This window comes from Aphidius gifuensis, linkage group LG5 (genome assembly GCF_014905175.1).
Source record: "Aphidius gifuensis isolate YNYX2018 linkage group LG5, ASM1490517v1, whole genome shotgun sequence".
NCBI lineage: Eukaryota > Metazoa > Arthropoda > Insecta > Hymenoptera > Braconidae > Aphidius > Aphidius gifuensis.
This window is the reverse complement of record NC_057792.1, coordinates 19,834,220-19,855,783: the sequence shown is the minus strand read 5'-3', so window position 1 is coordinate 19,855,783 and position 21,564 is coordinate 19,834,220. Positions and strand designations below refer to the sequence as shown.

General features: G+C 31.0%; 5 protein-coding genes across 5 annotated transcripts; 3 read left to right on the top strand and 2 right to left on the bottom strand.

The window, feature by feature from the left end:
- Positions 1-878: 878 nt before the first annotated feature.
- On the bottom strand, positions 879-10,982 carry LOC122858358 (protein phosphatase Slingshot). Its single transcript, XM_044161204.1, has 8 exons — positions 10,588-10,982; positions 7,908-7,963; positions 7,067-7,226; positions 6,486-6,664; positions 6,171-6,236; positions 5,466-5,660; positions 5,116-5,385; positions 879-5,037 (listed from the first exon to the last, which is right to left on the bottom strand). Exons 1-8 carry the CDS (start codon positions 10,642-10,644, stop codon positions 2,412-2,414), a joined length of 3,609 nt encoding a protein of 1,202 aa, XP_044017139.1. The 5' UTR covers positions 10,645-10,982; the 3' UTR covers positions 879-2,411.
- Positions 10,983-11,678: 696 nt separating this feature from the next.
- On the top strand, positions 11,679-12,582 carry LOC122858354. The gene is made up of 3 exons (XM_044161194.1): positions 11,679-12,054; positions 12,141-12,345; positions 12,437-12,582. The coding sequence occupies exons 1-3, from the start codon at positions 11,803-11,805 to the stop codon at positions 12,580-12,582; spliced, it is 603 nt and encodes a 200-aa protein (XP_044017129.1). The 5' UTR covers positions 11,679-11,802.
- Positions 12,583-13,649: 1,067 nt separating this feature from the next.
- Positions 13,650-15,457, top strand: LOC122858353 (Golgi reassembly-stacking protein 2). Its single transcript, XM_044161193.1, has 4 exons — positions 13,650-13,770; positions 13,847-14,131; positions 14,268-14,859; positions 14,931-15,457. Exons 1-4 carry the CDS (start codon positions 13,708-13,710, stop codon positions 15,239-15,241), a joined length of 1,251 nt encoding a protein of 416 aa, XP_044017128.1. The 5' UTR covers positions 13,650-13,707; the 3' UTR covers positions 15,242-15,457.
- On the bottom strand, positions 15,453-16,253 carry LOC122858355 (NADH dehydrogenase [ubiquinone] 1 beta subcomplex subunit 11, mitochondrial). The gene has a single exon (XM_044161195.1). It carries the CDS (start codon positions 16,130-16,132, stop codon positions 15,677-15,679), a length of 456 nt encoding a protein of 151 aa, XP_044017130.1. The 5' UTR covers positions 16,133-16,253; the 3' UTR covers positions 15,453-15,676.
- An 825-nt stretch (positions 16,254-17,078) lies between these two features.
- On the top strand, positions 17,079-21,376 carry LOC122858351 (SWI/SNF-related matrix-associated actin-dependent regulator of chromatin subfamily A containing DEAD/H box 1 homolog). The gene is made up of 7 exons (XM_044161191.1): positions 17,079-17,307; positions 17,512-17,687; positions 17,912-18,105; positions 18,200-19,798; positions 20,019-20,231; positions 20,320-20,426; positions 20,513-21,376. Exons 1-7 carry the CDS (start codon positions 17,304-17,306, stop codon positions 20,647-20,649), a joined length of 2,430 nt encoding a protein of 809 aa, XP_044017126.1. The 5' UTR covers positions 17,079-17,303; the 3' UTR covers positions 20,650-21,376.
- Positions 21,377-21,564: the final 188 nt, after the last annotated feature.

Here is a 21,564-nt window from a genome sequence, read left to right as displayed (position 1 = left end):
TTTTTACTAACTCTGCGATTGTGTGAGTGTATAGACTCTGGCACGTAACAGGATATTATTTATAAGAATTAATAACTCGGTTGTTTATTAACTTAAAAAAATCTTATATCACCGAAAACCTTCTCCGGGATGTACTCTTTTATTTAAAAAAAAAATCAAGATAATCGGTTGAGTAGTTTTTGAGAACATTTGTGACAAAGATTTTGGTTTTCGATTTTATAAATGGAGATTACTTTCCTTCGTTTCGATTATTACCTCAAGTATCAAGTATTAGAAAATTTTTAACGATAACTGAAGTGCATCGATAGAAAGCTGGTTAATTTGTTAATAAAAAAAAATTTCAAGAGAGTAAATCCGTGCCAGTTACGTAAATTATAATTTCAGAGTTTAAAATCTGTATTAAAATGTATATCGTTGCATACATATAAATTTACAAAATTTTTAGATATTATCTAGTTTAATAAATAATATTATTTAACATCAATTCATTCGATTTTAATATTATACAATTACAGTATAGATTTTTAATTCACACTACGCATTGAAACTTGCACAGTTTATCATGGTGCCTCTTTTTTTTCCTTGCACTATACGTCACTGGCCAGAGTCACTTAGAGTTTTCACGCGGAAATATTTTATAAATTTTATATTAAATTGATTCTATAAAAATGGACCCATCAATTTTCAAAGGTATATAAAATTCCCATAAAAAAATTGTCAAAATTTTATGTAATTTAAATAGTTTTTATATGTATATGGTAATTAATTGGCCCATTTTTATGGAATCATTTTATAAAAAATTTCCATGTGGACAATTTTTCGATTTAAAAAAAAATATAGAAAAATAAAAAATTTTATTTATAGGATTTTATAAATTTTTGTACTGTGTGTTAGTTGTGTTAGCGGAACAGAAAGTTACCAATTAAGCGTCCGGATACGATAACCGGCCTTACGCTCGAAGTCCAAGACAACGTGACGCTGCTCTGAGTAAAAAATCAAACATCTAAAGAATTAAAAAATGCATATTTAAGAAAAATCCTTTTTATATGATAACTTTTTTTAAAATAAAAAAATCGACTCGGACACGGAGAAAAATTTTCATTAAATTTTACTATGGTGCCACATTACCAAATAACTTTTCGAAGAATCTTTTAACTATTAAAAAATTTACTATCATTTCAACGAAAAAAAAAAAAATTGTAGTCTCAAAAAATTAAAATGTACCATAGCGAACACTAGTTTAATATATTTCCAAAAAATACTGCGTTTTCTTTCTCATAGTTTAATTTTTAATTTGTTTGATTTTATTTTTTCATTTTATTTTCAAACTGAAATACGATTGTACATCATTTGGTTTTCATATATAAATAAAAAAAAAGCGACGAATATGGATTTTTCATGTTTTGTTTGAAATTGTACAGAAAATCGTAATTATCTGCTTTTTTTGCTACAGAAGTAGCGATGATAAAAACAAAAATCTGAAAACTAAATATTTTTAACTATATACATTTATATTAGTTTTTTGGAGACGATTATAATAAGAGAATACAAGAGTAGATTATTATGATCACATTCGTTCTTTTACATACATGCATATATACAAGCTCAATGACACATTCTTATTTTAATTTCCGTAATTGCTATTTAATTTCATCATCTTCCAATCATACACTTATAAGTGTATTCAATTATAATTTTTATTCAGTATCAATAGTTATCAATTATATTCGAGGCTGTAAGAATTCTTTTATCACTGTCTCGAAGCCTCTATGTCATTTTTTTTCTACTTACAAGAGCACCATTGTGCATCTCAAAGCATCATCAGAGTGTTATTTGTTTTTCAATATTATTTTACAATTTATTTTAACCGTATTAACTGAATACTAAAAAAAATGAAAAGAAAATAACGCCAGAATACACGCGAGCCCCAGACGTTACGTTCACAGCCTGACCGAGCACTCACTATTTTTATCTGTTTTGTGTTCTCTGGTTTTTTTAACAATTCTTTTTTCTCTTCCTTAAAACTTTGAAACATTTTCTATTTTATAGGCATTTTATATTCCGCGTTCGAATACTAAATTAACGTTCATAATTTATTTTGTAAAATATATATATCTACATACTTCTTGTTTTTTGGTTGTTTACGAACTCTATAGAAACAATTTTGAAACACAGTAATTTTTCTTAATCAGGCCAAATATACTATGAATAAATAAACTAACTTGAGCGAACATTCATTCACCATCAGTCAGCTTCAACTAAAAAATGGCAACGTAGAGTTCACATGATACAGTCGTTGACACGATATTCTTTGAAACACTTTTTTTAAACAGGCTTGATTGTATAAAAGTATCAGTATCTTGACGAAAGATTTAGTTCATATATACAAATGTAAATTTATTTTAGTGGATTCACATGGTATTATAAACAGGACTGCTATGTCTAGGTCTGACTTGCAGTCTCGTGAGAGGATGGGTTCGACCGTGTTGTTGTTGTTTTTTGTTGGCTGCTTTGACTATCACAGAATCAATAACGACGTTTTGCGAAGGTATTACTGGCGGTCTTCCTCGTGCTTCATTTTCTTCAGATAAGAACGATGGTCGATCAATCATTATTGGGGCTGATCTCCTGGAAAACTCGTGCACCGCAGCTTTTAGTTTTCTAAAAGGGTGAGATTCAACTAAATCACTTTCTCGGTTTGTGCGTAACAGCACATCACTTGATTTTTTTTCCGGCTTAACTTCGTATTTTCCTACCAATACTTTTACTGAAAAGTCTTCGGTACTATTGAGACTTTTCATTATAGAATCATTTTTCTCTTCAGCTTGAAACTTGGTGCTACTTGAAGATATATGCATCTTCGGTTCAATGTGAGAAATCACGGGCGATGTAGGAAGACTCCGAATAACCTTGGATTCACGTTTTGACCATTGGACGTCAGATTGCTCGTTCAACGGATTCATAATTTCAGTACTTTTTTGTAATTTACTTGATTTCGCTTCGAATTCTTTTTTAAGATTTTTGACAATTCCAGATATATTTTTTGGACCTTCTGACGACGATGATGAAGATGATGAAGAAGACGATGATGACAAGACCAGTAAAGAACCAAACGACTCAGAAGGCGAATCGTCAACAGGTAAACAGCGTTTACTAAAATTTGGCTTATATAAATTTTCTAAAACCATTTTCTGATGTTTAACTGATGGGCGCTGAGAAGTATTAATTACACTGGGACTCGAACTTTCAGATCGACATGTTCTTAATCTGGGATGTAAATTTTCAGTATCTGTTGAAAGAACCGAAGTAACAGGGGCTGATCTTGATAGTGTGCCTACTTGTTGCGTAACTGTTGAAATATCGATGCCTTCAATTGGACTTGAAAAATCGTGTTTAGATGTTTGAGGCTTCGATTGATTATCATTCGTGGATATTGGTTCCAGCCAATCATGTGTAGAAGATAAACTAAACTGAAGGACTCGAGCTGAATTAAATTCCTCACTTGCTAAATTTTCCTCTAAACTACTTGTCGGTTTGCTTTCAAGTTTTTCTTCTTCATTCGGCTGAGTACACACTCTCTTGACTGTTCCATCTTCTATTTTTTGTTTTGTGCGTTTAACAGTCCCTGGGTGCCAAGGAATCTCCTCTTTATCACAGGGAAATAAACCACTTGATCCCAATAAATCATTTGCACCGGTTCGTATGTCATACGAACCCCACGAACTATTTCTAGAAGGTAAAGTAGCCCAAGAACTGTGAACTGAATTATTATCAAGCACAACTGCCGAATCATAACTACTCCAAGAACTCTGTCTACTTGGTGGCTCTCGTTTCTCTTCACGTTCGAAAACTTTGTCTAATTGAGTACTAAAAAGATCTCCATCCTTTATTAATCTTCTTCTTGTTTTAATACCAACGTTGAAAGCTTCACTAGTTGTTAAATCACTTCTAACAAGTATGGTTTTTTTACTTACAAATTTATCATTTTCTGTTGAAGACGTCAAGACCAGACAATTATTTTCGATCGTATCTTTTTTCTTATCTATCTGGTGTTGCTGATGTTTTGTCATAAGGTTGACGAATTGGCCATTTTCGACAACGCAAGAATGAGTTACAAGAGGCTTTATACCACCATCTGCTTCTGATTCAGGAGATGATGGTTTTGATCCAGCAGCTTCAAACTGATTTGTCAGATTTAGTACAAGACCTTTTCTTCCTTGGTGGCCTTGTGTCTCTAGTTTATTGATTCTACACTTTACTGACGGTACATCTGACCCTGGAAGATGGACTATTTGATTTTGTGAAACACTGTATGACTGACCATTGTCGCAAGGCATCAAGACATTTCTTGCTTCCTGATCAACTGATAGATTTTTTGAATTAATGCTACGCATAAGATCTTCTCGACTTATCTCAGGAACTAATGCAGTCCTGTCAATGCTTTCCAATGACTGACATATTCGTTCAACATTATCAATGATTTCCATGTGAAAGGATGACCAACTCTTGGGCCTTTTCTCAGATTTTTTAAATTTAAGTCCTGATTCTTCACTAATCGTTCCATATTGTTGACTGTGTCGTTTTTCATTTTCAAGCTCTTCTTGAAATCCCTTCGTTCTACCAGGTCTAGTTGTTGGTGATTTTAAATTTGTATCAGACTTTGATCTCTGTAGTTTTTCTTTGTTTTTCATTGCATCTAGTATACCTTGATAAGTTTCAAGTTGAGAGAGAAAATTAGTGTTTGGCTTGATGCAGTTGCGCTTATTCTTAACATGTTTCCAGGCCTGTGAAAAATCCCAGTTGTAGGCCTTCATTGCGTAGGCAATAACTACTGAAGCTGAACGTGAAACACCCATTTTACAATGAACGAGAACCTTCGATCCTTCTTTCTTTGCTTTAGTTATATATTTAAACGTATCATCCCAGTGTTTAAGCAATTCTGTTTTTTCATCGTCATAAACACGGATATTCAAATAACTGAACATTCCAGGGAAAAAATTGTCAATTTCTTTTGTCACATTGAGAATGTGTCGAACTCTACAACATTGAGAAAATAAAAATATCAATACATATAGTATTAAAATAACCTGAGTATTCTAATAAATAATAGTTTACCCATTTTTTCGCAATTCTTCAAGATTACTAGCATTCCATTCACTGCCAAGATACACATGATCAAAAATTTCTGTTGGTGCGTCCATTTGACCCAAAATAGTCAACATTTCTTCATCAATGAAGGGCTTAAACTCACCAAGATCCATGTCAAGATCTTCTTCGAGTCTGCCACGAATATACTTAGAGGTAACTTCATCAAGATCGACAGACATCATTATCTCTTTTAGAGTTGCACGTATTACCAGTTCTGTTTCTTCTCGCTCTCTAGGCCTGCACAATAATAATAATAATAATAATAATAATAATAATAATGTAATTAAGTTCCGCTATCTAAGCTGTCTTATACTAACTTGTTGCGCACACTGTCAGGCGATGGTGGCCTTCGAGACTCAAGATTATCCATTGCGTGCCACTCGTTAAGACACGAGCGATCACTTTCGATACGTTGGTCATAGTAGCTGACCCAGTCGTGAGACAGTCCACCAAGAAAATAGTTGTAGTCTCTGGCTTTGCTAGATACTTTGTGTAGAGTTTGCAGAGCTGACCTATAACAAATCAAAATAGTCATTATTATCATGAAAACGATTCATAAAGTGTTAAAAATTTTTAAACAACTTCAATAAATATTATAATTAAATACTGCAAAAGCTTTAGTTGAAAAAATTTTAAAATTCAAAATGGCGAAGTTTCAGGTATGAACATAGTTTTTTTTAATGGATACTGTAGTTTTTGTTTTTTACCAAAATGTTTCTTACCTTAAAACTAACTAATCTAAATATCATTTTTGAATTTAAGCTTTATTTTTTTAGAAAAATTTATCAACAGACAAAATTGGGCAAAAAAAAAAAAGTGATTTCGTCGAAAAATGTTTCAAATAAAAAGTGTTAGTTTTGATGTAAAAAACATTTTGGTAAAACAAAAAAATACAATATCTCTTTGAAAAAACTATGTTCATACCTGAAACTCCGCTATTTTAAATTTTAAAATTTTTTTTTTTTTTTATCTCTGTCCAAAAAAAAAACTTTTTCGGTATAGTCCTATAAATATTTACATACCACATTGCTTGAACTGAAACTGGCTTAAATATGTGCTGACACCCACAAACACTCACACTGAAACCTCTGAAAATTAAAGAAAGCATAAATCAAAAATAATCTATTAGACTTTTTTTCAGTATAATTTAATAAGAAGCTAAACCAATAAGATTGACTTTTTTCGAAGAAAGTTTAGGGGAGCATTGAGAGTTTTTAGTATTTCTGGCGACTTATATTGGTATTTTCAAACTCATTTTTTATTTATGAAAGTAAAAATAAAAAGAAGACATTTTTTTATTCGACTTCGAAAAAATCATCATACTGCAATATACTAACCCATCGCCATCAAGAGTTATTGCAGTGTCGGCCAAAACTCTGAGAACGAGCCCAACAGTTGCTCGAATATGACAATCAATACCAAGCAAACAGCTTTCTTCAGCATCCTGGCGACCATTACACGACACAACAACAAGGTAGCGCGTTCTTCCTGGATGCACTGACTCCAACTTAACGGCCTGCAAGAGAAAAAATCTATTAAATTGAAAAGCCTTATTAAAAAATGATTACAATAATTCAGGATATCTTTCCTTCAATAGCAATAAAGTTATAACGCCCGATATTATATTATTATTATATATATATTGAATGGTAATTTTGAAAAACCGCCTTTTTTTCATATTCTATCATTTGTTTGTTAGAAAGAGAAAAAAAGAGTCACTTCTGCATACAAAAATTGAAGATTTTTGTTTCGATGTTATAAATATAAGAATAGATCCGAGAAATGACCTTATCAACGTTTTTCACTGCTCCGCTTCAGTAATTTTTACTCGAATTTTCACTCTCTGTGAATCAGATTATAACAGATTGCTATAGCACTAAGCATATTGATTATTGATAATCGTGGCTAAATTTCTTACCATTTTTAAGGTTTCCTCAGGCCTCAACAGATAAAACATAGATTGTAGATGCTGTTGTATATCACATCCTGCTGCGGATACCCGTCGGGAAGGTCTGACACGTTCGTTTGGTGGGAGAACTAATGCTGCACCTTTACCGGCAAAATAGCACTCACTCAAACTGAAAGCAGTAGTGAATCATGTGAATTAATCATTATAACAATATATTAAAATGCTCTTTCATCACCAATCACGGTAAAAAGTCCTATACTAATACTCGATTATTCACACTTCAAATTGAAATGCAGGTTTTGCATTGCAACATATAAATTTTGGCGCTATCAAAGAAAGATGGTATTTACACTGAAGAAAATTATGAGGTCACAGCCTAAGCGACGTACAAAACGAGCCATTAAATTAAAAAAAAAAACGTATGTTTTATTGACAATTACTAAAATACATTTTTCCCACATATTACAGACTGATTATCACATATATATATATATGCAAATATTTATTTATTTATTTATCCGAATTTTATAAAAATTTCCTTTCAAAATATTTTTTTACGTTGAGATAATTTGACACACTGACATAAGAGCTCGACAATACATAACTATACGTATTCATATACATAATCAGCGCACCATTCGTAATCTTATTGATTCAATGTGAATCAGACTTGCTTGTGATTACGCGTGATTTCTATTATTAATCTCCTCCCATAACCTTCATTAAATACTATGCCGGTGGCACCAAGTTCAGTTTAGCATCATTTTTTATGTTATTTTTATAATGACTCAGTATTTGAAATTTTGTGCTTATATCACATTATCTACGTTATTATTATTGAGGTATTTACCTTTTACAATTACGCATTGCATCGTCTTCTTGAACATGGGCTCCAGTACCTGAGTCCTGAAACAATATGAAAACAAAGAAGTTTTATTCCAATTTTTATATTGTATTTACTGATTGTGAAAATAAAATCAGAACAAATACGGCTCCTAACGTAACTATGTAGCTCTAAGAATACATATATATACATTCATGCGTATAGGCAAGTCACTATATACCATATATTCCACCTGGGGTAGTATATTAAAAATAGCCCCTGAACTGAAAAAAAAATTCAATCTTTTTGAAAGGTTTTTTTAAACCGACAAAAATAGCTGTTAGGACAGAATTTCGTTGAATGGACAGTTCAGCTTTTTGATTTGATTCAATGATGTTATAATTCTGACGATAAAAAAAATAATTATTTCAATAGAATGCAAATTATAGAAGTATAGTCATGTTTAGTCATTTTAATAAATCATTTTGTCAATTACAATGAAGAAGTTTAGTGTTATTAACCGAAGAGGTACATAAATTTAGCACAGGCATAATGGAACAACCATATCGGATCTTATCTACCATACAAAACCGAACATAATTCGGAAGATTCGGGATCTTTCGGTATGAGTGCCGAATCGCAAACAGCTATCCGGATAAATGTGCATTTCAGCAGTGTTCAGTAGTGAAAATTGTTTATAATAAAATCCAATTATTTCAATAACAACTAATTATAAAAAAAGTTAATAATTAAATAAAAAAAAAATTAGAATAATATTTAGAAAAAGAATCATTAATTTATTTGAAATAATAATCAAATAATTTTTTTTTATTGTTGAGGATTAATAAATTTTATTTTTAATTACAATAAAAATTGTTGTATTTCTAATAATTTTTATTAATAATTTAATAAATTTTATTTTATACTCTAATAAAAATTGTTGTAATTCTAATAATTTTTATTAATTATTTAATAAATTTTGTTTGACGCACAATAAAAATTATTATGCGGCCAACAAATTTTGTTGTGCCAGCATAGTAAAATTTGTTGTGCTGTGTTTAACAAAATTTATTTGCTGGTAAAACAGTTTTTATTAAATTCTCATTTGGCCACTTTTTTATTTTGCTAGCACAACAATTTTTATTGGAAACTTCTTTCCGTGTATTACTCTCCCGATTATAATTACTATGATTATTAATTATAATAATTATTGTTATAAAACTATTATTATTAATTATTTAAAATAATAATCAAAAAATTTTTTTTTATTGTTGAGGATTAAAAAATTTTATTTTTAATTACAATAAAAATTATTATGTGGCCAACCAATTTTTTTGTGCTGTGTTTAACAAAATTTATTCGCTGGTAAAACAGTTTTTATATAAATTCTCATTTGGCCACCTTTTTACTGTGCTAGCACAGTAATTTTTAGTGGTAACTTCTCTCCGTGGATAATGAATAAAAAAATTGTGCTAGTTTTCGTTAGAAGTTGGCACAACTTTTAATAAAAAAAAAAAGCACAAAAGTACTATAAAAAGTATTAGAAGACATTAGAATCAATGATAATATTTTTTTTTTTCATCATATAATTGATCGTAAAATATATACATACAAAAAAAAAATTTTTCAATTTTCGCTTTCGTATGATATCTCAAAAAATATTCGAAATACCGATTTTTCGTCCACGCATGAAAATGCCGTTTTAAAATCCGTCAAAAACCATCAACATTTTAGTGTTATGGTAAAATTTGTTTGAGCCATGTTAGTATACAAATTAAAAGTAAAAAAAAAAAAATTAGTTCAGTCGACAACATACGAACCACAAATTTGAAGAAAAACAAATAACAATAATAATAAGAAAGTAAGAAACGATCAAAGCCTTTAAGGTTGTATTCTGTTTTGTCAAGGTAGGCTAATGCATAAACTTGTTTATTTATAAATGCAAAGCTATAACGACCGATCCAATATAAGAAATTTGATCTTCTTGTGACTAAAAGCCGAGTTCCAAAAACTATTAAAGTTTACTCATGTGGTGAATTTTATTATTACTAAAGCTCAACGTAATTGTTTCAATTCTTTTAAATAAACAGACCTATAAATAGACGAACAATAACAAAGAAAAAACGTTCTTGAAGGAACTACTACGACACGAAATTTTATTGAGGATATAAATAAATATATAGAAAGTAAGTACAAGACTGACAATGATTATTATCATTATATCTTAAGCTTCTGTATTATTACAAATGATAGTCTTTACAAAATAGTTAAAAAAAATGTCTCGCTTTAAACATTAATCTTTGACCGCAGACTATTAAACCGGTTAAGTCGCGGATCGTTTTAGAAGAATTAAGTTTTCCTGTTTTTTTCCAATTTTTTAAATACAAAGCAGGTTTACTGCCGTGCAACAATAAAAGACCAACGCAAACACTGACAATGATTGTTTCTAAAAAATGAGCAGATCTGAAATCAAACAATGCTTTGTTTTGAAACATTGTAGAAGTTAGCACTCTTTGTGTCAAAACCAGTATAGACAGCTGCTGTCTACTGTATACAAGGCACAATAGAAAATTATATCAAATTGTTTGATAGACTGATTCGAATAGATATTAAGATAAAATTTCTAATAATGAATGAAAAGATATTAGAAATTATGGGAAAAACAAAATAATGTCGTATATTTAGGTATACACGACACTACACTTACAGAGCTCTGAGGAGAGCTGGAAACACTCGGTGATCGTTGCACCGTCACTAATGCCATTGCTCCAGCCACTTTATATGTAATTTCTGTCAATTACGCTTGAATCACTGTGAGCGATAATCGTGATTATCGCACCAGGAAACAATAGCGCGTCAGGACAAGTTTTTTGTTGACAATAAAACGTTTAAAACCACCATAATTCGCGAACGTCAAAACGGCATCACGTTCACAACCACGACCATATTGGACGCTCAAGTTCATCTACAGTGTTGGGTAATTCGTCAATCGTCAATTTTTGGGCTTTCATACACTCATGCGTATGATACGTCTGTTACCGTATATAAAAGTTAATAGAGGGCTCCTTTTTTTTTTAATAATAAATAATGAAAATGAAAATTTCGCCCCGTAAGATCTTGTAGAAGACCATGTCAAAGTGTAACTTAAAATCTAACAAAATAGTAGATGCATTCCTTAAATAAATATTTTTTTTTTCGTTCGACCCACTTTTTTCCTCCACTGGTGGCGCTTGTGAAGCTTTTGTATGTAAAATCGATATATATAAAAAAAATTTTACAAGCGCCATCAATGGCAAAAAAAGCCCTAAATTGTATAAAATTTGCCCTGTAAATACGAGTGCAATTGTATTATAAAGCAAAATTGCTTTTCATGAGATTTCCATAGCGTGGAGACACCACTTTAAGGGCTGGTTTTGTAGTCTATAGTTACAGTTTTTTGGTATAGTAACTGGTTAAGTAACATGTTAACTTAACTATGGACTACAAAACCAGCCCTTAAGTGGTGTCTCCACACTATAGAAATCTCATGCAAGATCTTGCACGAAAAAATGGAACCAACGCATTCGTTATTTTCAGTCATTGTGTTTATTTTAGAAATTTAATAATTTTTCCAAGAAACAAGAACAAATTACCGATTAATAATGAAGAAAGAGAGCGGAAAAACTATAAAAAACAAATAACAATTAAAAAATAGTAAATTTTAGTTACTTAACTTTCTTCAAATGGCCGCAAGACTTCAGCGCTTTCTTGCATACGCTCGGTGTAAAATCTGAACGAACACAACTTACGCTGTATAGTGTATACTGCGCTACATATACCTATGTATTGACTATTACCCTCGCTCAAATGCAGCTGTCAAATTTAATGGATACATCGAATTTTTGGTCGTTTAATTAACAGTAATAATTATCATTTTAATATAATGATCCATAAAATATTATCCGACAAGGAAAAATTTTGTGTTCACAATTCGAGTGAGTTATTTCTTCAGTTCATTCGCCAATTTTCTGATTTAGAACTCGGTATTGCTACTGATAAAGACCATTTGTCCGAAGATGAAACTCAAATCAAAACATTGCGAGAAAAAATCTCTCGAACAAAAGATAAAATTACAAAAGAAGACAACAAGAACAGAGAATTGGTAGAGAATGTTTGTACATATGAAAAAACAATTGTAGGTAATCGTCATTTCTGCTCGTCTTTTATTTTAAAGTTTACAAAACTTATTACTTATTTCTTATTTACTTATTTGCTTAATAGAAAATGCTACAAGGTGAATTCAATTGTCTTAAAATTGAAAACCAGAGTGCGATATCATCAGTCAATAAACTAAAAAGAAAGATCATGAATCCCAATCGTAAAGATCAGGAAATATTGGAGCGTGGTAAAAAAAAGTTGAATTACTACAAAGTTCTTTCTGGAATTAGATGGGACTACCCTGAGTTAAAAAACAGTGTCAAAGGCTGTATCCTTTATTAAAAATTAAAATAAAACTTAGATTTAGATATTCTACTCAATAATTAATACGTAAATAAGATCCTTAACCTGTTAAATAGATATCACCAACAGGGACGAATATATCCATGCATTTTGTTTCGATCGTGAAACCAACAAATACGGCGAAAAGCTCTGGCTCGAAGTTGGCAAGGGGAGTCTTAGGTTAAAAGAAACTGAAATCCAGCAATTAGTTGCAGAAATTTGATTAAAAAAATGTATTTGATTTCTCAGTGTTGCTCAAACCAGATAAAATGCTAATTCATTGCACTTCGAAGATATATGAAGTTATAGTTTTGTTATTTCGATTTTTACTCAATTTTTGCACAGAAGAAATCAAATAAAGATACCTGCCAGTCCATAAATTGCAAGTCAGTATTATTGTTCATCGAATTATCAACGTGGCTTCTACAAAAACCAATGATAAAAAATTTAACATTAGAATTTATAATCGTGTGACAGGAAAACCAAGTCCGACAATTATAGCCAACAAAAATTGATTTGCAAATGAATATTTTATTTTCTGATAAACAGTACCATACGATGGAGCTTTCAATACAAATATAGTTTCTGGACATACTGATTTATCATAAAGTGTACTGATGCTGGATGACGTGTCCTAATAACAGCTTCAGATCTTCAAAATGTCACAATAAAAACTATAATAATAACAATAACTTTCCTTTATTCTAGACAACTGGTTAAACAACCAAATTTCTGAGTCTGGAATTCGTTAATATTTGTTTATATATTTTATCATTGTCAAAAAGCTGAATAAGAAACTTCTTAATAGAAAAGAAGTAGAATCTGTCACAATGGCAATCTACCTATTTTTCAAATACATAAATACTTAAATTTTAAAATAACTGTTTATATTCAGTTAAATTAATAATTAAATTTCCCGGACATTTCCATTTTTTTCATCAATAATTTCTTTTGTTATTCTGTGCCGTCGTCAATGTTTGTATTATGCGCATTGTAAAACAAAATCGATACAAGTCACGCACGTTACATGAATACTGCGGCGCCACTCAATTATGCGGCGGTCATATAGCGATACGGTTTTTTGATGCAAGTTCGTCCTCTTGTATTTCTTTTTGTTTTTAATGGTTTTTAAGAATCATACAGTACGTACGTATTTTACCTAAAAAAATCGTCGTACCCTCTATATCATACACGTATTTTATGCGTGAATCACGTCATCACAAGTTTTTCTGTCTATTAGTAAATGTAAACTCTAATTGCCACGTATTTTTAACTTGTTTTCGATAACAAATCCATTATATTTCAAGTCTAAATGAAACATCAGCTCTAACTTATTAAGTTTATAAAAATGGGATCGTCTCTCAGTATCGAGATACCCGGAGGTGGCACAGAAGGTTATCACGTACTCAGAGTAAGTTGTCAATTCCTTTCCGTTCTTTCTGTAAGATTGGGTTGGTGAATTGTCGTTGATTAAATTCGTTGTCTAGGTACAAGATGGATCTCCTGGTCAAAAAGCTGGTCTCGAGTCATTTTTTGATTTTATTGTATCAATTGGTAAAACAAGATTGGATCAAGACAATGACACGTTGAAAGAAATTCTCAAAGCTGGAGTTGACAAAGAGTTGTCAATTACAGTTTATAACAGTAAAACTCAATCTGTACGGCAAACAACTATTATTCCTAGTATGACATGGGGTGGACATGGGCTATTAGGTGTCAGCATACGATTTTGTTCATTCGAAGGAGCTAACGAAAATGTTTGGCATGTGTTGGTGAGTTCTCGCATTTCCATAGTTATTTCTACTTAAAGAACCTGCCTACTTAATTTACGAATTTAATAGTTATTTTTATACTATACATATTCTAATAATTATTATAGAATTTTCTAAAGCTATTTCTTGTATGTAGGAAGTTCATCCATCCTCGCCAGCAGAGCTAGCAGGACTTAAACCATTTACGGATTTTATAATTGGAGCTGATTCGTCATTACATGAAAGTGAAGATCTTTTTACTCTCATTGACACATACGAGACAAAGCCTCTCAAACTTTATGTTTATAATACTGCTGAAGATACCTGCAGAGAAGTTATTATTACACCTAATTCAACGTGGGGAGGTGAAGGAAGTCTTGGTTGTGGTATTGGGTATGGTTATCTTCACAGAATACCTATTAGGAATTTACCAGAACCAAAAATCTATAATCATAGTAATTTATATCAAGCAACCAATATAAAGCCCCCTGTATCAGCTGAATCACTACCAGTATCTAATGGCCATTCCCAACCTTCTGTGACAATAATACCTCCTGGCTTCAATGTTTCCCAAAGTTCCATTTCATCAATGACAGACACAGTCAATCTAATGTCAAATCCCATCATTACGCCAGTAACAAATTCATCATCCTTGTCTTTTCCATCAACTAAATTAAATAACCCTGTTACTTCAACAGCAGATTTTGCCACTAGTAATTTTCCACCATCGTCTTCTAATTATTCCCAAAGTGAGTATTTTAACCTTCGATACATTATATAGTTATTAATTATAAAATATTAATGATTAAAAAATTTGTAGACTACGCAGAGGTTCCGTATGAGAATACTCCTACTATACCAGGAATGCCTGCAGTTGCATCTCTTCAAACTCCTTCCAGTTTCCAACCAAGTTTTGCATCCACACTATTACCAGTGCCACCTCCGTCGACAACATTAACAATATCTCAACCGCAAATTGTCACGACTCCTATTAATTTGCCTGGAATGCCACCGATAACAGTTAGTGCCAGCTTACCACAAAATGCAACTTTCTATTCCAATATACGCGAGGAACACCAGCTCACTGATCTAACCAACGCAGATTTGCTGTCATCAGTGTCATCTCAATAATTATGTCAAATTAAAAAAAAATCAAATTAGAAATTTACAATCAGTTTCATCATTTTACACTAAGTAGAGTGTTCACTTTGTAAATAAAACCTGTTAATTGCCAGGTAGAGACAAAAAAAAAAGTTGATTAAGAAAACAGCACTATATGTTTGCAATATCATAATATAATCATATAATACTATTTAAGACGAAAATATATTAAGACAGAAGATTGAATCAAGAAGTTGTTAATTTTTTTATTATTATGATACAGTAAAAATAACGACACACTGAATAATGAAAACAAACAATTTATTTTAACAAATTTATTCAAAATTTTTAAATTTTTTCTTCCAAATAAGTGTACCTGCTTATTGATTTATCTAAGTATCATATCAATTTCTATTGACCTTCTAATTTATTTAATAAAGTATTGAAATAATACAAGTTATGCGTTTAGATAATGATTTCAGTATCTCCAAGTTCTTCATCAGTTGGCAATTTAATTTTAGCAGGGTCAATGTAATTAATATCAATCGGTGGTAAGCCAAGTTTTTCCTTAGTTCTTAACTGGAGATAAGCTTCACGTTGTGCCCATTCCTGCATTCCTGGATCTGGAAGGTAGGATAATATAAAACTTCCACCTACAAGACACAGGCTGATGGTGACGAAGAAAGTAACATGAGTGTCCACTCTATCCATAAATTTATCGTTTTCATCAAAGCCCCAAGACACCCAGTTTTTTAATTTTTTTTCAGTCACATTACTTTTACTGCATACTGAAGCGTTGCTGCTTGCTTGTTTCAACTGCAAAGATGTGTTGATTGTTCGAAATGTTGTTTGATTTCTGGATGTTTTCACCAAACCGTTTCTAAGAGCTCTGACTGCACTTGAGCTGATCAAATTGGCCATTTTGTGCAGAACTTAATTGATGTATTTTGGTTATTTGCGATGGAGTTTATACAACAAGAACCCCCAGATTAAATAAATTTTTTGATCGAACAGTGTAATACTCCTACATATATTGCTAGCGTCTTATCTTCAGACTCCACAATTGCTCACAGCTCACTCTAAAATATGTACAATTTTAAGTGGATTTTTCGTAGTAGACAACGGTGCAGACTCTATCGTCTTCCTTATCGTGTATGAACCAAAACGACGTGCGCATATAACAAAAGTGGGGCACTCGGCAAGATTCTCACACAACTAGCATTGACTAGCATGAACTATGTGATGAAGACTAGAGACCAGGAGAACTAACTCCCGTGGTGGGGGTTGTTATAACTACGGCGACTATCTAGAGTGCACTACTTTTACTTCTGAACGGCGCACTACGTAACGCGCATTTTTTTATCCTTAGTTTAAGCCACGAAATGTTACCCCACCATCGAAGTTAAATAGTTCTCCTGGTCTCTAGTCTTCATGACAACTAGGGTGCATTTCTTTATAATAAATTTTTTTTTTTCGCTCTGCAATTTCGCCTTGTAATAAAAGCTAAAAACTAAACAACTAAAAGCTAAAAACAGAAACAACGACAAAAGTGATGAAATCCCCTATGTAATTCTCCAGACTTTAAATTAGTTACGATAATATCTGGAACGACCTATGTGGCAATAACAAACAATAACGAACAATTCCAATAAATCAATTTTTTTGTTATTCCAGTTGGATATAAACATTAAACAGTCATTCAGTTTATTCTTTCAATAATGAAGACTAGAGAGTAGAGACATGCGTAGATCTCTCAGAATTATGTCGGCCATGTTTACAAGCGAAATGTAGCAATTTACACGTAATTTACTCAAAAATTGACCAAAGAGTAAAGCGGTGTCTCCACGCTATAGAAATTTCATGCAAGTTCTTGTAAGTTGTACAACCCTGTACAACCCTAAGGTCCCTAAGTCACCCAATCGTGCACCCTTAGAATTTCGTGATTTTTTTTAGAATTATTGAGCGTCACCTCCAGATTTTTGGTTGTTGTTCTTTGATGAAATGTCTGAGTGCAAAAAGAATAAAAAAAGTAATCAAAATATAGTGGATTTGATTGGTTTTGTCTTTCGGAAAGTCTATTATTAAAATTAACATGTGTAAGTTCTAATCGGTATATTCCCTTTTTTCTAATGTATTAATTGCTTATTATGATTCCTATCATTTTATTTCGAATGTTAGGTAAACACTAGTGGCTTTTATTTTTTTTTCAACATGAATAGATTTTCATAGTTTAGCCATTTGATTGATTTGCAGGAATTCATAGTGATAGTTTTTGCAGTTTGTTTTCTTTTCGATTTTAGCTGATGATGATAGCTTGTCAGGGCCAGAAATACGACGAAAGATAATCAACCGCATCGAAGATAGCGACAGTGACTCTGATTGTCCTTCAAAGCCGGAGTCAGTAAATAATGATGTCGACGAGAAAAATAAAAAAGTGCAATTTTTAATGTCGGTACATCCATCGATTGCTATTGATGTAAGTATATTAGATCTTAACAAGCACAATATTATCTAGAATACAGACACCAAACGGTAGCTAAAACATACCCAGCTATAAAAAAACAACCCTAAATTCATTCTTAATCACACTTTAAGTTCACTCTAAAATGACATAACGTGTACAAATAGCCGCGTTCGATAATGGAATATATTTAAAAATTGTTTTTTACTGACAAATGTATTGTTTTTAAATGTGTTTAGCAACTTGAACAAGCTCTTGAGAATGTCAACTGGAATGTCGATGATGCGGAAAAATATGTTATAAATAAAAGGAAACATTCTATAGATTCGTCACAAAGAATAAAAAAAAAACGGAAACGTCGAGGATCAGACGATGAAGATGTTGATACAGACGAAGGAAATTACAAAAGAAAACAAGCTAAAGTTTTTGATAGGTTGGTAGTCGATCTATTTTATTTATTAATTTATTTCGAATAATTGTAAAAATGATCAACAAACAATTTCATAATAACTTTCTAATTTTTTTAGTGATGATGATTCAGATGTGGAAGTATCAAATCACTTGACACCTTATAAAAAATCTGTATTGGAATTCATGCAAAATGCACAAATGAGTGAGCTTCTGATGATGCACCAGTGCTCTTTAAAAAAAGCTGAAGGAATAATGAGTGCTCGTCCATTTGATAATTGGCGAGATCTTGTTCATAAATTTCAAAATTATAAATATCTTGATACAGAATTATTGAATTCAGCTCAAACTCTGTTAGAAACAAGAAATGTTGTTGCTAATTTGATGAAAAAATGTTTAAAATTGTCTGCTGATATGGAAAAAGCTGTTGCAGATGGTGCATCAATGATAAAAGAACAACCAAAAACATTATCACCAAATTTAAAATTAGCTCCTTATCAAATGATTGGTTTAAATTGGTTAGCAGTGATGCATTCACATCATGTGAATGGAATACTTGCTGATGAAATGGGACTTGGTAAAACAGTTCAAGTAATTGCATTTTTAACATATATTAAAGAAGCTGGATTATCAAGTCCTCATGATGGACCTCATTTAATTGTTGTACCATCATCAACAATGGAAAATTGGGAAAACGAATTGGAACGTTGGTCACCAGGTTTGAATGTTGTTCAATATTATGGTTCTCAAGATGAGCGCAGAGAAATGAGAATGGGTTGGCGAAACGGTGATTTGGAAGATGTAGATGTCATCGTTACCACGTACAATGTCATTACTAAAACCCCAGAAGAAAGAAAACTATTCAAAGTTATGAAAACTCAATATGTCATTTTTGATGAGGCTCATATGCTTAAAAATATGAATACCATTCGTTACGATCAACTATGGAGAATAAATGCGAGGCATAGAATTCTTTTGACTGGCACACCGCTACAAAATAATTTACTGGAACTCATGTCATTATTGATTTTTGTAATGCCGTCTATTTTTGCAGGAAAGCAAAATGATCTTAAGAGTCTTTTTTCTAAAAACCCGAAAGTAAACACCGATAAAAACAATTCAAACTTACCTGGTTTTGAAAAAGAACAAGTAGATAATGCAAAATTGATTATGAGACCATTTATTTTGAGAAGATTAAAATCTGAAGTTCTTAGTGATTTGCCAAAAAAAACTGAAACAATAATTAAATGCAGTTTAACAAAAAAACAAAATGAAATGTATAAAAATATGATGGCTCGTTTTACAGAAGAAGCTGGACAAGGTAACTTAAATGGTGTTGGAATGATGATGAAACTCAGAAAATTGGCAAATCATCCGTTGTTAACACGCGATTATTACAATGAACAAAAATTAGAAATAATATCACAAAAATTAGCGAGAGATCCAACATATAAAGAAAATAATCCACAATATGTTTTTGATGATCTTCTGTTGATGTCAGATTATCAAATAAATCAACTATCAAGGACACATAAATGTCTTGCTGGAATGGGTCTTCCACAAGAACTAGTTCCACAAGCCGGAAAACTGGTGATGCTTGATAATATTCTACCAACTTTTAAAAAAGACGGACACAGGGTTTTAATTTTTAGCCAATTTACAATGGTTCTTGATGTTCTGGAAGAATACTTGACAATGAGGGGACATAGATTTTTAAGGTAAAATATTAATAAGTCTAATAATTACTAATTATAATTTCGAATACTAGACTATTCTTTTTGTTGTGATCGTATATACATCAATTTAATACGAGTATAATAATATTTGGTAGCTTATAATTTTTCATGAAAAGTGAAAAAGATATCATACTACAAAAACATTTTTTACAATCACTCGTGAAATTCAATCAACAATATTTTGAGCTTTTTTTACTTTTAGATTGGACGGACAAACTCCAGTTCCTGAAAGGGGTGCCCTCATCGATGAATTTGCTGATGATCCATCAATTTTCATTTTTCTCTTGTCCACAAAGGCAGGTGGTCTGGGTATAAATCTTACTTGCGCTGATACTGTGATTATTCATGACATCGATTTTAATCCATATAATGATAAACAGGCTGAAGATCGTTGTCATCGCGTCGGACAAAAAAAGTAAGAAATTAATTCCCGTTACTGAATGATATTGGAAATTCAATTTTATTCAAAATAAAGAATAGTAATTTTTTTCAATTTGTTTTAGACCTGTTAAAATAATCCGGTTATTAGGTGAAGAAACGATAGAAGAGGGAATGTACGATATAGCCCAAGATAAATTACATTTAGAAGCTCAAATAACTGGAAATGAAGGTATCAGAATCAAACATCTAAAACTTTAATATTTTATTAGTTATATATTGCTAAGTTATATATTTATTGATTGGCATATTTTAAAGGTAACGAAAATAATAAAAGGAGTATTTTGAAATTACTCAAAGCTACTCTGGGACTGGATCCGCATAGCAAAATGTTAACATCACCAATTTCGAGCCCCGAAAAAACGTTAAATGGCTTTGAAGAGGAGGATTTTTAGCTCAATTCAGTATTCATGACTTTTTTTATAATCACGTAATTTTTATTATAAATTAATAATTTTCATTTTAAAAACTTTATACTTTCATCACATTCAATCGTGTCGATTAAATCATAGTGACACAACAATTTTAAAAAATACTGCTAAATATAATTATGAAAACAAGAATTGTAAATTTAAATTATTGTTCGTTTGCTTGATGATTTAGAGATAGACTACAAATCAAATAACAAACTAATTTTAATTCTATTATTTATATTTTACAATTATAGTTTTTGATGTATGTTTCAATCAATATTGTATATTAAATTGTATTTGATAAAATCAAATCAGTAAGTTTTTCATATGATTAAAGTCAAGTAATAAATTGGGAAAACTTTCATTGATAATAAAAAAAAAACATCTATCATTTTTGTACCCAAAAAAACCTAAACTTTTTTTTATATCCATAGAGTAATCAAAAAATGTTAAATATACAAAAAAAATCTTAAAATTTAGAGTACAGATCTGCTAATTTGCTAGATACAGAAAAACAAAAATCAAGGGACGAAAACTAAAATTTTGAAGACTCCGATAGATGTGGTGTAATCACTATCCAGTGTAGTTATTTTAGTTTTTTTTATCGTCTATGGTTCTCGTATATTATTAATAACAATTTAATGTGTGTCTTTAGGAACACTTGATTAATTTTTATTCATTTTTAATAAATGTAAATAAAAATGAATACAAATTTTATTACTAAATTTTATTATTAAATTTTATTTTATTTATTTAAACAAATTAATACGATTTTATTATATATTTAAAAATTACGAAATAGAGTAAGGACATGGGCCCAGTTATTGAACGCAGCCCTATCTTATTATATTACTCAAATATTGTTGATATATAATATAAAAAAAAAATTTTATTAAA

Bases quoted from the DNA above. Each gene is read 5' to 3' on its own strand.
- LOC122858353 (XM_044161193.1), top strand. From the start codon at position 13,708: ATGGGATCGTCTCTCAGTATCGAGATACCCGGAGGTGGCACAGAAGGT. The intron at 13,771-13,846 runs GTAAGTTGTCAA...TTCGTTGTCTAG, and splicing joins AAGGTTATCACGTACTCAGA to GTACAAGATGGATCTCCTGG. The intron at 14,860-14,930 runs GTGAGTATTTTA...AAAAATTTGTAG, and splicing joins GTCTTCTAATTATTCCCAAA to ACTACGCAGAGGTTCCGTAT.
- LOC122858354 (XM_044161194.1), top strand. From the start codon at position 11,803: ATGATCCATAAAATATTATCCGACAAGGAAAAATTTTGTGTTCACAAT. The intron at 12,055-12,140 runs GTAGGTAATCGT...TTTGCTTAATAG, and splicing joins GTACATATGAAAAAACAATT to AAAATGCTACAAGGTGAATT. The intron at 12,346-12,436 runs GTATCCTTTATT...CCTGTTAAATAG, and splicing joins AAAAAACAGTGTCAAAGGCT to ATATCACCAACAGGGACGAA.
- LOC122858358 (XM_044161204.1), bottom strand. From the start codon at position 10,644: ATGGCATTAGTGACGGTGCAACGATCACCGAGTGTTTCCAGCTCTCCT. The intron at 7,227-7,907 runs GTAAATACCTCA...TACTGCTTTCAG, and splicing joins GCAATGCGTAATTGTAAAAG to TTTGAGTGAGTGCTATTTTG. The intron at 5,038-5,115 runs GTAAACTATTAT...TCAATGTTGTAG, and splicing joins GAAGAATTGCGAAAAAATGG to AGTTCGACACATTCTCAATG.
- LOC122858355 (XM_044161195.1), bottom strand. From the start codon at position 16,132: ATGGCCAATTTGATCAGCTCAAGTGCAGTCAGAGCTCTTAGAAACGGT.
- LOC122858351 (XM_044161191.1), top strand. The intron at 17,688-17,911 runs GTAAGTATATTA...AAATGTGTTTAG, and splicing joins ATCCATCGATTGCTATTGAT to CAACTTGAACAAGCTCTTGA. The intron at 18,106-18,199 runs GTTGGTAGTCGA...TAATTTTTTTAG, and splicing joins CAAGCTAAAGTTTTTGATAG to TGATGATGATTCAGATGTGG.